Source organism: Callorhinus ursinus, unplaced genomic scaffold (assembly GCF_003265705.2).
Source record: "Callorhinus ursinus isolate GAN/ISIS: 27379988/994484 unplaced genomic scaffold, GSC_fseal_2.0 scaffold859, whole genome shotgun sequence".
Taxonomy (NCBI): domain Eukaryota; kingdom Metazoa; phylum Chordata; class Mammalia; order Carnivora; family Otariidae; genus Callorhinus; species Callorhinus ursinus.
Genome location: NW_027397914.1, coordinates 133 through 15,973, shown reverse-complemented (window position 1 = coordinate 15,973; position 15,841 = coordinate 133). Strand labels below are relative to the sequence as shown.

Below are 15,841 nucleotides of genomic sequence, written 5' to 3'. Positions count from 1 at the left end.
AGACCTATAACCACTAAGGAAATTGAAGCAGTCATCAAAAATCTCCCAACAAACAGGAGCCCATGGCTAGATGGTTTCCCAGGGGAATTCTACCATACATTTAAAGAAGAATTAATACCTATTCTTCTGAAACTGTTCCAAAAAATAGAAATGGAAGGAAATCTTCCAAACTCATTTTATGAGGCCAGCATTACCTCAATCCCCAAACCAGACAAAGACCCCATCAAAAAGGAGAATTACAGACCAATATCCCTGATGAACATGGATGCAAAAATTCTCACCAAAATACTAGCCAATAGGATCCAACAGTACACTAAAAGGATTATTCACCACGACCAAGTGGGATTTATTCCTGGGCTGCAAGGTTGGTTCAACATCTGCAAATCAATCAATGAGATACAATACATTAATAAAAGAAAGAACAAGAACCATATGATCCTGTCAATAGATGCAGAAAAAGCATTTGACAAAGTACCACATCCTTTCTTGATCAAAACTCTTCAGAGTGTAGGGATAGAGGGTACATACCACAGTATCATAAAAGCCATCTATGAAAAACCCACAGCAAATATCATGCTCAATGGAGAAAAACTGAGAGCTTTTCCCCTAAGGTCAAGAACACGGCAGGGATGACCACTATCACCACTGCTAGTCAATACAGTACTAGAAGTCCTGGTCTCAGCCATCAGACAACAAAAAGAAATAACAGGCATCCGAATCGGCCACGAAGAAGTCAAACTCTCACTGTTTGCAGATGATATGATACTTTATGTGGAAAACCCAAAAGACTCCACCCCAAAACTGCTAGAACTCATACAGGAATTCAGTCAAGTGGCAGGATATAAAATCAATGCACAGAAATCAGGGGCATTCCTATACACCAACAACAAGACAGAAAAAAGAGAAATTAAGAAGTCGGTCCCATTTACAATTGCATCCAAAACCGTAAGATACCTAGGACTAAATCTAACCAAAGTGGCAAAGAATCCATACTCAGAAAACTATAGAATACTCATGAAAGAAATTGACGAAGACACAAAGAAATGGAAAAACATTCCATGTTCATGGATTGGAAGAACAAATTTGTGAAAATGTCTATGTTACCTAGAGCAAATCTACACATTTAAGGCAATCCCTATGAAAATACCATCAACTTTTTTCAAAGAAATGGAACAAATAATCCTAAAATTTGTACAGAACAGAAAAGACCCCAAATTGTTAGAGGAATGTTGAGAAAGAAAAGCAAAGCTGGTGGCGTCACAATTCCGGACTTCAAGCTCTATTAGAAAGCTATAATCATCAAGACAGTATGGTACCGGTATAAAAACAGACACATAGATCAATGGAAAAGAATAGAGAGCCCAGAAATGGACCCTCAACTCTATGGTCAACTAGTCTTCAACAAAGCAGGAAAGAATATCCAATGGAAGAAAGACAGTCTCTTCAACAAATGGTGTTGGGAAAATTGGACAGCCACATGCAGAAGAATGAAACTGGACCATTTCCTTACACCACACACAAAAATAAGACTCAAAATGCATGCGCAGCCACACTGCTCTGGGTTTCAGTCTGGAGGGCTGCTTTCCCTGTCACTACACATGTAGTGAGAAGAAGGATCCAATGTTCATAGCAGCAATGTCCGCAATAGCCAAACTGTAGAAAGAGCCAAGATGCCCTTCAACAGACAAATGGATAAAGAAGATGTGGTCCATATATGCAATGGAATATTACTCAGCCATCAGAAAGGATGAATACCCAAGTTTTGCAGCAACATGGATGGAACTGGGGGAGATTATGCTAAGTGAAATAAGTCAAGCAGAGAAAGTCAATTATCATATGGTTTCACTTATTTGTGTAACATAAGGAATAGCATGGAGGACATTAGGTGAAGGAAGGGAAAAATGAAGGGGGCGAAATTGGAGGGGGCAGATGAACCATGAGAGTCTATGGACTCTGAGAGACAATCGGAGGGTTTTAGAGGGGATGGGGGTGGAGGGATGGGTTAGCCTGGTGATGGGTATTAAGATGGCACATATTGCATGGAGCAAAACAATGGTGTTATACGAGAACAATGAATCATGGAACACTACAACAAAAACTAATGAGGTACTGTATGGGGACTAACATAATAAAATTAAATTAAACCTAAAAAAATAGTCTCAAAATGGATGAAAGACCACAATGTGAAAGGAATCCATCAAAATCCTAAAGGAGAACACAGGCAGCAACCTCTTCAACCTCAGAAACAGCAACTTCTTGCTACACATGTCTCCAGAGGCAAGGGAAAGAAAAGCAAAAATGAACTATTGGGACTTCATCAAGATAAAAAGCTTTTGCACAGCAAAGGAAACAGTCAATAAAACCAAAAAACAACGAACAGAATGGGAGAAGATATTTGCAAATGACATATCAGATAAAGGGCTAGTATCCAAAGTCTATAAAGAACTTATCAAACTCAACACCCAAAGAACAAATAATCCAATCAAGAAATGGGGCAGAAGACATGAACATACATTTCTGCAAAGAAGACATCCAAATGGCCAACAGACACATGAAAAAGTGCTCAACATCACTCAGTATCAGGGAAATACAAATCAAAACCACAATGAGATACCACCTCATACCAGTCAGAATGGCTAAAATTAACAAGTCAGGAAATGACAGATGTTGGCAAGGATGCAGAGAAAGGGCAACTACACTGTTGGTGGGAATGCAAGCTGGTGCAGCCTCTCTGGAAAACAGTTATGGAGGTTCCTCAAAAAGTTTAAAATAGAGCTACCCTATGACCCAGTAATTGCACTACTGGGTATTTACCCCAAAGATACAAATGTAGTGATCCGAAGGGACACATACATCCCAATGTTTATAGCAGCAATGTCCACAATAGCCAAACTATGGAAAGAGCCTGATGTCCATCGACAGATGAATGGATAAGGAAGATGTATATATATACAATTGAATATTATGCAGCCATCAATAGGAATGAAAGCTTGCCATTTGCAATGACATGGATGGAACTAAAGGGTAGCATGCTAAGCGAAATAAGTCAATCAGAGAAAGACAAGTATCATATGATCTCAATGATATGAAGAATTTGAGAAACAAGGCAAAGGATCATAGGGGAAGGGAGGGAAAAATGAAACAAGATGAAACCAGAGAGGGAGACAAACCATAAAAGACTCTTAATCTCAGGAAACAAACTGAAGATTGCTGGAGTGGGGGGTGGGAGGGATAGGGTGGCTGGGTAATGGACATTGGGGAGGGTATGTGCTATGGTGAGCACTGTGAATTGTGTAAGACTGATGAATCACAGACCTGTACCCCTAAAAGAAATAATACATTATATGTTCATTAAAAAAAAAAAGATTTTATTTTATTTTTTTTGACAGAGAGACAGCACAAGCAGGGGGAGCGGCAGGCAGAGGGAGAAGCAGGCTCCTTGCTGGGCTGGGAGCCCGATGTGGGACTCAATCCCAAGACTGTGGGATCATGACCTGAGCCAAAGGCAGACGCTTAACCAACTGAGCCACCCAGGAGTCCCTGAAGCCTGTTTCTACAGACCCAGAACACCAGGGCCTGGGACCAAGCGAAGTGTGCAGTAAGTTATCATGTTTGGTTCCTCTCCTGACTGGCTGGTCCCATTTATAGATTCTTATCAGAAGCTGGACACGAACCAAGCTTTGGTTAAAAGAGGGTCCTCACCATAAATGCCCACAGGGTCTAAGCCTAAAAGGTGAATCAGTGAAATGTTGGGTGAAAGACAACGGGAAATGGAGGGGATTCAGGCAAACAGAACAGCATAAATCCTATCTCAGTGGCAGCTGATTCTCACCTCACCGAGAATGTAAATTCAGTACTATCACAGCCTTGTTTTTTAAGGAGAAAACAGAAATCCAGATTTTTATGTGCAAATGTCTGAGTTTTAAATGTCATCAATGAATCTAAGTTTAAAAACAAAATAAAACCATGAGAAGCCAACACCCCAGTTCTGAAGGCCACATTCTGTCTGCAGGGGCCAGCAAATCCTGGCTTAGACACGGTATGCCTTCAACAGGTGGGATTTAGCTCTGCAGGAAGGCTCAAGTCTCCGTGGTGACTAGGAGGAAAAGGGTGTGAGCTGGTGGAACAGTGGGCAGGGCTTTCTCCCCAAGGATCTCCTTCCACCTGAGACAAACCAGTCCAGCAGCTGCTGCCCAGCAGAAGCATGGCCATGGCTCTGAGGGCCTGGGGCCAGATCTCTGAAGTTGCTGCTGTCAGATCCCACTGCCCTGGCCCTGGGGGCCAGCACAGCCCAGCACACTGAGGACCCCAGGTGACGGTGCTGCCGATACCTACCACATATGATGGGAGTAAATATGGCCATGCCTTGGTACTGCTGTTTAGAAATAGTTTTGTTCAAGATGAGCCCTCCGAAACTGGAGAGAGAGTAGAGGGCAAATGGTTAGTTTACCCTTGTAGGTGACCTGGTACACCTCTATACAAAATGTTTTATCAGCCTGCCTTCTCAGCTTAGCAAACACTTTCCTGACCCCTACACAAAGTATCTGTTGTAGCCAAGCTGGTCTCCCCAGTGTCCTCTGCACTATGCGTGCTTGCTTCTCCACCTGTATTCTGAGCCTCAGCTGTTCCAGAAGACCCATCAGATAATGTCAGCCCATTAAAAACAAATGACGAACTCCCCTCCAAGGCTACTTAGCTGGCTGGGCTCTGCCACGTGACCCATGCCCTGAAATGTAACTGAAATGCTAGTTTCCTGAGCAGAAAATGGAACCTGCATGAGTATCGTCCCATGCTGCTTGTTCTCAGAGATGCCACAACAAGACCTCACTCCCACCAGCCCCTGTAGTTTAGCAAAGGCTGCCCTGCCGCTATAGCCCTGGAAAAGTTAGACCAGTTTGTATAAGGAGCCCAGGAGCTTTCTGGAAGCAAAGACACCTAGCCCATAACTCCTTCTCCCTGAGATTCAAGGTTAGGAAAGCACCTCAGAAAAGACTGGGGTGGCCCCTGTCCAAGTCTACTAACAGAAAGGGCTCTGGAGGATCAGGTTTCAAGGGTAGAAGACCTGAGATGAGCTGAAGGGCCCAGGGCCAATAATCCCTCAGCCTCCCAGGTCCCACCAGCAGCCATGCTATAGAAGTGGTGTTCACAGAGCCAGGTAAGGGGCTCCCTACAGCCTAAGCAGGGGTCCAGGCCAGTGAGAGCTCTGGCAGCATGGGAGCGGGAGACCCAGTGTCCTGCAGCGCCATGAGGGGGCAGGGAGTGGAAGCACTAGTGCACCCATCTGATGTTCCCAGGTTGGCTCTGCCTGGCTCTCTGGTGCTCCTGCAATTGTAAATAGGGCTGCCTCTCAGAATAAGTAAGGCCTAAGGTTCCTGGTGAGAGGGAAAGAGATGAAGAATAAAGAGGTATGACTCAACCAGCACCAGGACTTAAGGGAGGAGCCCACAGCAACCATGAGTGCCGCCCTCACTCCAGAGGTTCTGCAGCTCTCAGGCCACTCTCCTTGTCCACAGAAGCCACGGGTGGTATGTGAAGGGAGAAGTTGGTGGCAGCCTTCGCTCATGCTCACCTGCTGATGACCATCGCTAGGATGATTGGGAACCACCCAAACTTCAGGATCTTCATGATGGGTGGGTTCTGCTTGGCAATGAGGACCCAGATGGGGATCAGGGCCATGAAGCTAATACACAGCAGCGGCGTCAGATATCGATTGTCTGTGGGGAGAGGGAGGGGACACATGCCAGGGCACATGAGCATGGCCTGCTGGGCCATGGCCTGGGTTGCAAAGGTGAGAGGTGGGCAGAGAGCTAAAAGCACTAGAGGTCTGAGGAGACACTTCTGTCCCCAGCAGCTTAAAGTGGGCCAACCTAACATACCTCTCAAAGAATTTGTACCATCTCATGAAGCAACTGGAAAAGCTCCTCTTTGTCCTCAATTCCTGTCACTGTCCCCTTCACCTTTCTTTTTTGCTATTTTCCTGACATAAGTACCCTCTTCCATCTCCTCCCATGCCAACCTAGTTATTATTATTAATGGTGGCATTTATAGGATTGTGACCATGGGCCAGCACCATGCTCAGCATTTCCCAAGCACAAACTCATTTCACATTCTCAACTACCCCTCAGATAGGCATACTACAGTGTGACGAGATGGCCCACAAGGACTCGAGCCAGCATGCAGAAATCAGGGCTAATGCCAGAGTTAACTAATGATGCCAATCCTGCTTCTGGCTGAGGCCAGCCCAAGGTGACCTCCTTGGCATCCATGGGTCTCAGGGCCCAGAACATGGCCAGCTTTGCAGCTACTCATGCCCATGTCATTTTCTTGCACTGGTGTGAGTCATGAAAACACACCTGAATGTGGGACACCTGACTGTACCTCGGGTCCGGCCAGGGCCCAACACACACCAGCACCATTCCCACTCACACTCTTCCTGCTTATTCTCTGTGTGTCACCTTCCAAATGCACACAGAACAAGACACCAGCTTTCTCTAGAACTGTCTTCTCACCCCTTAGCCCTGCTTCCAAAGGGCAGGCTTAGGCAGGGTGGTGCATGCCCCTCTGCAGAGTGGGCCTCAGCACTCAGAGGTGTGCAGGTGGGTCTGCGCCCCACACCCCCTTTCTCTGAGCAGCATCATTAGGAGCATCTCCCACTTGTCTTTCTCTGCACTAGGCAATTACGGTCCATTCCTTTCCTTGAGCAACTACAAGGAAGGGTGGGCCACAGGTGCCCATGGTGGGCTCCGGACAAAGTGCTCCATGGCAGAAGTGGCCAGCCTCTTCACCATCCCAGGAGATGAGGGACAAGCCCAGCAAGCCCTAAGCACGTTTTGAAGGCTCTGGAAGGCAGCAGCCTATAGGGGCACTACTTGTGGGACAGTTTTGCAGGCCAGTTGTTCTAGAATGACTTGGAAGCCCTGACAGAGGTTCCACCTCATATTTTCCCACCACCATGATGAGTACATCCCCCCGCATATGGCTTGTCTTCCCAACTGCACTGACAGGTGACACAGTCGTCAGTGAAGATTTATCCGATACACACCAAGCCCAGTGAACCCCCCAAGCACACCCAAGGTGTAGTCACAGTCTAATTTGAGAGATGGACAGCCCAACACTACTCAACGGCTAGTAAGTCATGTGTTGAAATGCGCACTATTTCAGTAGGGGTACAGCAGGGTGGAGAGGAAGGGTCTCGGGACACCTATGAAACTCCATTAGCCAACCCATACACAAATCTTATTTTATAAATTCAGTTTGGTTTAAAAGGAAAATTAGGTCATCTTATCATTAGATCTTCACTACCACTTACAGGAACTTTGAGAATCTCCCAACCATTAAACATTGGTGGCAAGCATATCCCGGGGTGGCAAGGAGCCAGGCCCAAGGCTGAGAGGGAAAGGTTTCCAGGGCCTGAATACTCTAAGTGGCAGGTACTCTGTCAGTATGCTTCAGATGCCATCATGGAGATGCTGGGTGATCTCTCATGGTCCTGGGTCCACATTCCCACGGGGCAATGCTAAGCTGGAGCTTCAGTGCAGCTGTGCCTTTGTCCAGGCATTTTCTCCAATGCTCCCCACTGTCCTCTTCACCATCTGCACCACTCACTGATGCCACCTGCCCCCCTCCCAGCACTCAGGGTTGTGACCATGCTCAGAATCCACACTTACTAGATCCAAACAACTGCAGGTGGCCAGCTTAGGTGGAAAGTAACAACTGTGACACTCAGAGGGGAGTGGTCAGCTGTGGAAACCTAGCAGGTGAGAACCATCTGGCAAGGGGGATGCTGCCTGGTCACACTGCCCAGGGCATGAACAAACCTCGGTACTCCCAGGACACACCTGGGGAGACCCCTGGTGGGGTCAGGGCCTCTAGCCGTGAAGGCCCATCATACAAGATGTGTGACTGTCTCCCTCAGCTGCTGACCAGGGCACCGGACCACCTTCTGAGGAGCCCTGGGCTCCTCACACCTTTGGAGGGACCATATGCTGCTGCTGCCCATGGCTGTGACACTGCTGCTTGGGAGTCCCTTCCTGGGTGGTTTGTATGTGTCCAACGTGAACTGCCTTCCCATGGAGCTCTGTTAGCCTCCAGTCCTCCCTGGCCTCCCCGTGCACCCCTGTCCTAAGGGGGACACAGACAACATATCTGTTGACCGGAGTGGTTGGGAAAGCTTCAGATACCTGCTAGAGAACACCTCAAATCTGCTGAATGACCTCAGGCTTTGCCTTGGGAAAAGTAGGATTTCTGACCCCACAATAGACCCCATAGGTTCCTTTCTGTGTGAGGGTGCCTGATCTGAATGCTGTGGGCTGGGTGCGGATATCATACCCAGACCTGCTCGTGGCCCCCCCCTTCTTGGGGCACCCCTACCTTTGTGTTTGTAGAAGAAGCTGCTGACAAAAGCCAGAAGGGACAATGTAGTGAGGTCTCCCAGGCTGGCAGCAATAGGCGTGGCAATGTTGTCTGGGTTGAGCCCGAGCTTCCGAGCGCCAATCACTATACAAACCATCAGCATTCCTGCGGAGAGGAGACAGAGGAAACGCAAAGCACAGGATGAGAAGGTGGCCGTGAGGCTGCTCAGTAATGCCTCGATCCACGTAGCCCAAGCCTGGAGCCAGGCTACCCTGACACTCAGTTTCACTGCTATGCTGGAGCCTGAGAATCAGGCAGTGGCAGTGGGAGGTTGGGGGGGGGTGGACCCCTGTGACAGGCTGCAAAGAGCAGCCTGAAAGCTTTGATGATACACTCAAACCCATGGGGGAGATAGCAGGGAGTTGACTCCCGGCTCCCCAACACCTGGGACTACAGACATGAAGCTCACAACCCCTCACTGCAGGAAAGAGGACTCCAAAACTGCTGTGAACGATGGAGTCCCAGGGGCAGGGCATGGCCTCTTGTGTCCACTGGAGTCCCCAGGGAAACAGGTACCTTGGTGGGATTAGCAACGCGAGAGGTTTGTTAGGGGCAAAGCCTGTGAGGGGGGAGTTGGGGGCAGGGGAACCAGGAGAGCCACAGGATGGCGCACAGGGTGCCCAGGGTGGGAGAGGGGGAGGGGAGGAAGGGGAAGCAGGTGCAGACTGCACTGAAGTACTGTCAGTGGGGCCACATCTCTGGGGCACAGGCCCATGTTGGGAGCCCAGCAGGGCCACCACTAGGTGCAGGCAGCAGGTGGCCTCTGCCAGTGGGGCTGGGGGTGGAGTTTCAGGTGCTGCACTGGAGACCTCCCCAGGGCCTACTTTCCGTCTTGACCCTGTGTTCTAAGGTGATAGTCATGTGTCATCTTCTAGCCCTCGGCCACTGCCTAGGACTTAAACCAACCAACAGTGTCACACGTGCATCTTTAAGAAGACACTTTGTATCTTGGCTATTGATGTTTTAACATTTTACCCAGTATTCATAACTCTAAACAAAATTATTATTCTCACCTCAATGCCATACTAATTGGCCACAGTTTGTGCCCTGTTTCATGACCAGGTCATAGCTGCTTTCTCTTTTGAAATGTCAGTCCTAAGTGAAGTTGAGTCTGCACAGCTGGTGGTCTGGTAACAATCCCACAGGGACTACACAGATACCACCAGTTTGAGAGCACCTACTAAAATCCACCAGCACCACCACCACCACCACCTGGCTTTACAGCAGAGTCACATCGAGGTCACACAAGGAGCCACCAGCAATGTTTCTGAACTTCTACACATCTCTGGACAATCCGGCTATGTCCATGCTGGTGAGCTCCGCCCCCTCTCTGGGCCTTAGTTTCCTCATCTGTAAAATGGGGAGTTAGGAATGGCATTCTCTACAGGGCCCCACAGAAACAGGACTGGCCTCCTGAATCATCTGATGGTGCTGTTTTCATTTTATTTTTTATTTTTTTAAAGATTTTATTTATTCATTCATGAGAGACAGAGAGAGAGAGAGAGAGAAGCAGAGGGAGAAGTAGGCTTTCCACGGAGCAGGGAGCCCGATACAGGACTCGATCCCAGGACCCTGGGATCATGACCTGAGCCGAAGGCAGACGCTTAACGACTGAGCCACCCAGGCGCCCTGATGGTGCTGTTTTCAGAAGAGACTTCATGTCAAGCATCTCCTGGGCTCTAATTCTCCAGAAGGTGTGGCGTACTCACCCTGCGCTTCCGTTGGCCAGACTGGTACAGGTATCTGGCCAGGAGCACACTCCTACCCAGGGAAGCACAGCTTGTGAATCTGCTCCTGGGTTTCTGCACTTTTACCCTCCCTCCTGATTATATACACTAGCACAGGAAGGAACAGAATTCACCACATAGCCCGCCACATCATCTTACAGAACACTGAGCTCAAAGGGGTTTTATGAGCAGTCAGATGGAGGACAGAAGTGTAAATGCAAATCCAATTTATTGTTTTCACTTATTCCTTCTTGTACTTGCACATGGTTTGCAAGAGACACTCAGACCAGAAGAGAACCAGAATAAAGCCCATTCATTCAGCAAACATTTAGGAGCTAAAATATGCCTATTTTAGGTAATGAAAATAACCATCAGATTAACATAACAATAAAAAAATTTAAAAAAAAAGAAAAGAAAATAACCATCAGGCTCTGCACTCACACAGTAAATGCTTGTTGGGCAGAGGAACAGAGAGTGCACAAATAAGTGAACAAGAATTTGAAGTAAACAAACAGGACATGAAAAGAAAGCATGACTGTGAATGGGGGGCTACCCTAGACACTTGGCCCTTTGTGCTCGTGTATGGATGTCTCACTGCACCAGAATATCAACATCACAGAACGGTGCAGTCACTCACCAGAGCATCCCTAGCACTGGAACAGTGCCTGGCACGCAGCAGACACTCAGTAAGTACTGAGGAAATGAGCGAATGGGTGACATTCTACAGTAACTGCCTGGCCACTGTCATGCGTGAGCTCATGTCTGTCAATGCTTGTGTCTTCCCGCCTTCTGCAGACACATAGGAGGCAATTGATGTGTGGCAGGCAGTGTGATAGGAACAGAACTGGAGAAGCAGGGCCCCTGTCTGAGGTGCTGACATTTTAGCAAGGAAGTGAGACAGAAAATGAATGAAGAAAGTGGATGATTACAGATTTTCACGAGTGCTCTATAAGGAAAACAGGTGCACGGCGCAGAAGAGCGTGGTGGCAGCTGCGGAGAAGGGCGGAGGATGGAACGTGTGCAAGGGCCACATGCAGAGATGAAATTGAAGTTAAAACCTGAGCCTTGCTCCCCACCATGACTGCAGACTCCAGATCCCACCACAAGCCCATATGCAAGCCATGCTTGAGAAATGTTTAAAGACTAACTGAATGAGTAAGTGAATGAATGAATGGATGGATGGATGAAGAAATGAATGTGTCTACTGAGCAAAGGCCAGTTCTTTAAACAAGCAGAGGGAAGAAATGTGGAGTCAGCAGCTCGCTCTGGCACACACACCCTGCCTAAGAGTAGGACTCATCATCTTCCCTGCCCACCTTTAAGGTGCGTCTTGGTAACCCAACAGGCTTTCCCCCAGCCCCTGGCAGGATATATGAGGCTCCACCATTAGTGCTCCCATCTTTCACATCTCAAGGAATTGCAACACAAAGAGCTGAGAGCAGACCACTGAGGAAGGGGGGCGGAGCAAGCTGGGGGGGGTGGTCACTGGGGTGGGCGCACAGCTCACCGAGGGCAAACGCGGCAAGGAAGGCGGTGATGACGCTACTGGCACACAGCAACTCCACCTTTGCCACATCTAACTCCTCCCTAGACACAGCGCCCAGCAGCAGGGCGGCCACAGCAGCCAGGAGCCCCACGACGGTGGCCTGCACCTGTCAGGGCAGAAATCAGAAATGTGAGGAAAGGTGCCACTGACCACCATCATTCCTCCCTGCCTTTCACTCTGCCTCCTCTGTGACCTTGAGAGGTCAGTATGTCACTCACCACTACCTCACGTCCCTTACCCTAAAGTCTGCCAGTGGCCCCTCCAACCTGGGAAAAACAAAGACTAACACCTTGCTTCAATCCAACTCCCTTGAAAACTGTTGTTTTCCTGTTCTGCAACTAGCTCAAGGCCATCTTGCTTCACGAAATCTTCATCTTCTACTCGACCCTTGGCCAAGGGCCACCAGTCTCTTGCCTGTGGCTCCTCCCACGGCTCTAGGCAAAAGTGCTCTCCAGCTGTACAGACAACCAATCTCCCCTGCAATGTGGAAACACTCCATGATCCACAGCTACACCTTGGAAGCCTCTGTGTACAATTTCCATCTTTCTCCCTGGCTTCCTTCCTTGGCACTTGCTCTGCATGCTGGTGCCCCCTTTCTCTACATTCTCCCCCATCCCAGCTGCAGTTCCCATTTCATCTTGGTGGGGACACATCTCTGCTGCTCACTCAGGCCAGTACCATGATGTGTCCAGGTCTGAGTATCAATACTAGCACCTGTTATCAGTATAGTTGACCCTTCAACAACAGAGGCATTGGTGTGCCAATGCAGGTGAAAATCTGTGTATAACTTGTGACTCCCCCAGAACTTAACTACTAATAGCTTACTGTTGACTGGAAGTCTTACCCATAACATAAAGTCGATTAACACCATATTTTGTATGTTACGTGTATTATATACTGTATCCTTACAATTCAGTAAGCTAGAGAAGAGAAAATTAAGAAAATCATAAGGAATCATACATTTACAGTACTGTATTTATTGAAACAAATCTGCATAGGGGCAGACCTGCCCAGTTCAAACCTGTGTTGTCCAAGGGTCAACTGCAATTCAAATGTCTTAATGGAAATGGAAACATGTTGTGTTATTAGAGAAGGCTGAATAAACAGAGAACTTTACCATATACATGAATGAAAAATGCTCCCCAAGTTAACCTATATAATTCCAATCAAAGTCCCAACAAGCTTCTTCATGGCACTTGACAACTTAAGTTTCACAAAGATGAGTAGATGTGCAAGAATAGCCAAGACAATTTGAGAAAAAAGATCAAGAGGGAGTTTTGGCACATTCATTATCAATACATAGTTTTAAGGCTATAGTAATTAAAACATGGTGGTATTGGCAGAGAAATAGACAAATAGATCAGCAGGACAGACTGGTGTCCAGGAATAGTATCATGAATATATGAAAATTAAAATATAAAAATTTAATAAAGATAAAGGTGGCATTTCAAATCAGTATGGAATGGGTGGATACTGAATAAACAGGGAAAGGGAAAGCAGGCATCTGTCTGGGGGGAGAAAATATATTTCTACTTTATACCGTGCGTGCACACACACACACACACACACACACACACACACCACTAAACATAAAACCTCAAGTGTAAAACAGGAGAAAATATAGAAAAGTATGTTTCAGATTTTGGATTAGAAAGGGACTCCTTCTGAAGATATAACATGTAAAATCTATAAAGAAAAATAGAGATAAATGTATATAACTCCAAGTATGACTTCTATGCGATACCAGAAATTCAAAGATGGAGAGACAGCTGGAGAAAATATCTCCAGCATTTACAACTAATAAAGTGTTAGTGATCAAAATAACAAACCAATGGCAACTTTTTAAAAAAGACAACCTGAAAGAAAAATGTACAAGGGGTATGGATAGACAATTCACATAAAAGGAAATACAAATGGCTAAGAAACACACAAAAATGTGACCAACTTCCTGAATAATCAGGAAAATTTAAAATAAAATCCCAATTTGATAGTAGCTATCTTATTTCTTTGTAACTGACATTGGTCTTCCTCTACTAAAAGGTCAGTGCCATCTCTGCAGGTGCTCAGCCCTCATCTGGGCTCATCCAATCAATGAATGAATTAATGGATGGGATATACTATTTTTATCCATCAGACTAGGTAAAATTAAAATTTAAAAGGCCAATAACATGAGATACACATTGACAAATATATGGGAAAATGGTTCTCTTATACATAGATGTGATATAATTGGTACAAGAATTTGGGGGGAGGGGATTTGGTTACTTTATGATCTAGCATTTTCCCAGGAATACATTTGCACATGTGAACAAAGAGTCACAAAATAATGATAATGATGACTGGAGCTGATATTTACTGAGTGCTTACTATCTGCTATTCTCAGTGATTTTCATTCATTAAGTCACTCTTAAAAGTACAAGTAACAGAATTATATGTCCAGTACAATACTTCTAATGCTTAAAAAACACAGAAAGTTGTATCATATATTGTCTATGGACACATACATATATATGGCAAATGCAGAAAGTCATTCAGAAGAATACTTTCAATGCTGGTGAGGTTATGGAGAAATTAATAACTGATATATTAATACTGGTCTATTATTTGGTACTAAGAATTCAAATATTTTATAATCCTTTTGGAAAAAAATCTAGAACTTCAAATTGTTCATACCTTGTGAACTTGTGGGAACTTCTCTTAAGAAATTCATGCAAAAGAGAATAATTTCATTGCAGTATAATTTATCGAGTAGAAGCATACGAACAATTGCAGGTGCACACTCGTGGTGACAGTTGAAAGAAGTGGAACAGGGCTGAGTCTGGACAGTTGGCATTGGCCCTGCCAGACCAGCTCTTTGTGCTTAGGTCCTACCAGTTGTTAAATATCACTCTTGGGTATATTTGTGATAGAATACAAAGTTATTAAAAAGTTCAATTATGAAATTTATTGTACCACTTGTGATTCAATGTTAAGCTTTTTAAAAAATGGGGGAGACAAAATTATATCCATGCTATGATCAGGACAATGTGCCAAGCCAGTGCCTGGCCCAGAGTGGGACTTAATGAATGTTTGTTGAGAATCAATCATGTGGAAATGTGCATGCATATGGGTAAGGACTTGGTGACTTGTAGCTGAGGCATTTATAACCTGCCCCTTGTCAGACCCTCTGTTAAGGGCATCACGAGCATCTCATTTAATCTCCAAAGTTCTTCAGCCACAGGCTGGGGTCCTGGCCTATGTGACTCAGCTCAAGCGGGGAAGGCAGACATCTAAACACAGAATGGCAACCAGGACAGCCCCAGCAGCTTGTACAAGGCCCCAGAGAGTACCCGGTATCGGGCTGGAACTGACTGGAGCTTCACTGCCAGGAGAACAGGAAGAGAAAGGACATTCCAAGGAGAGACAACCACATATACAAAGGCAGCAGGGATGGGGACTGAGACTGCAGGAGGGCAGGACCAGGCCAGGAGTGCCTCTGGGCTAGGCCTACACTTGGACAAGAAGGACCAACAAAGGCACCTCAGGAGGAGGACGCCTGATCAGCTTTAGGATTTAGAGAAGGCCGCTCAGGGGGCCATGCAGACGAGAGCCAGACAGGAAGAAGCTTGGGGCAGTGAGAACAGTGAAGAGGTCTGTCGTCAGTGAGGCCAGAGACCAAGAGGCCAAGGCAAGGAGGAGGAGAAGCAGGGCTGATTCAAGCACAGCTCAGACGCAGACTCCTCAGGACTGGACAGAAGGGTAAGGAGCAGAGAAACGCTGAGGGTGACTTGGTCTCTAGCTTGATTAATGGGCACAGCGACCACGACTGGGAGATTACCACGTGCTAGCCAGGTGTCACAGTCTTCCATGACTGAAACCTCACAATGGCCCATCTTGCAGAGAAGGAGAGGTGACTTGCCCAAGGGCCTCCAGCTGGTCGACCCCCAGAATGAGCTTTCAACCATCAAACTCTTCAGGGTTGGGGACTTCACCAGAAGTGAGTGCGAGGAGAGGAAGTGATGAGGCCAGATCTGGCTAAGCTGTTTTGCGGATGCTTCTGGTACAGGTAGATGGAGATACCCAGTGGAGAGCTAGAAACAGCGGCTCTGGAGCCCAGGTAAGAGTTAAAGTGGGTATCCTCCTAATTTGATGGACAGGGAAATACAGCTAAGCAAGT

General features: G+C 46.7%; 1 protein-coding gene across 2 annotated transcripts; it reads right to left on the bottom strand.

The window, feature by feature from the left end:
* Positions 1 to 3,365: 3,365 nt before the first annotated feature.
* LOC112819198 (solute carrier family 41 member 3-like) lies at positions 3,366 to 11,852 on the bottom strand. Of its 2 annotated transcripts, none has more exons than XM_025866198.2 (4): positions 11,647 to 11,852; positions 8,371 to 8,517; positions 5,570 to 5,714; positions 3,366 to 4,415 (listed from the first exon to the last, which is right to left on the bottom strand). In XM_025866198.2, exons 2-4 carry the CDS (start codon positions 8,513 to 8,515, stop codon positions 4,097 to 4,099), a joined length of 609 nt encoding a protein of 202 aa, XP_025721983.2. In that variant the 5' UTR covers positions 8,516 to 8,517; positions 11,647 to 11,852; the 3' UTR covers positions 3,366 to 4,096. The 2 variants fall into 2 exon arrangements, with proteins under 2 accessions (XP_025721983.2, XP_025721984.2); XM_025866199.2 differs by lacking the exon at positions 11,647 to 11,852 and adding an exon at positions 10,122 to 11,601.
* Between the last annotated feature and the right edge of the window lie 3,989 nt (positions 11,853 to 15,841).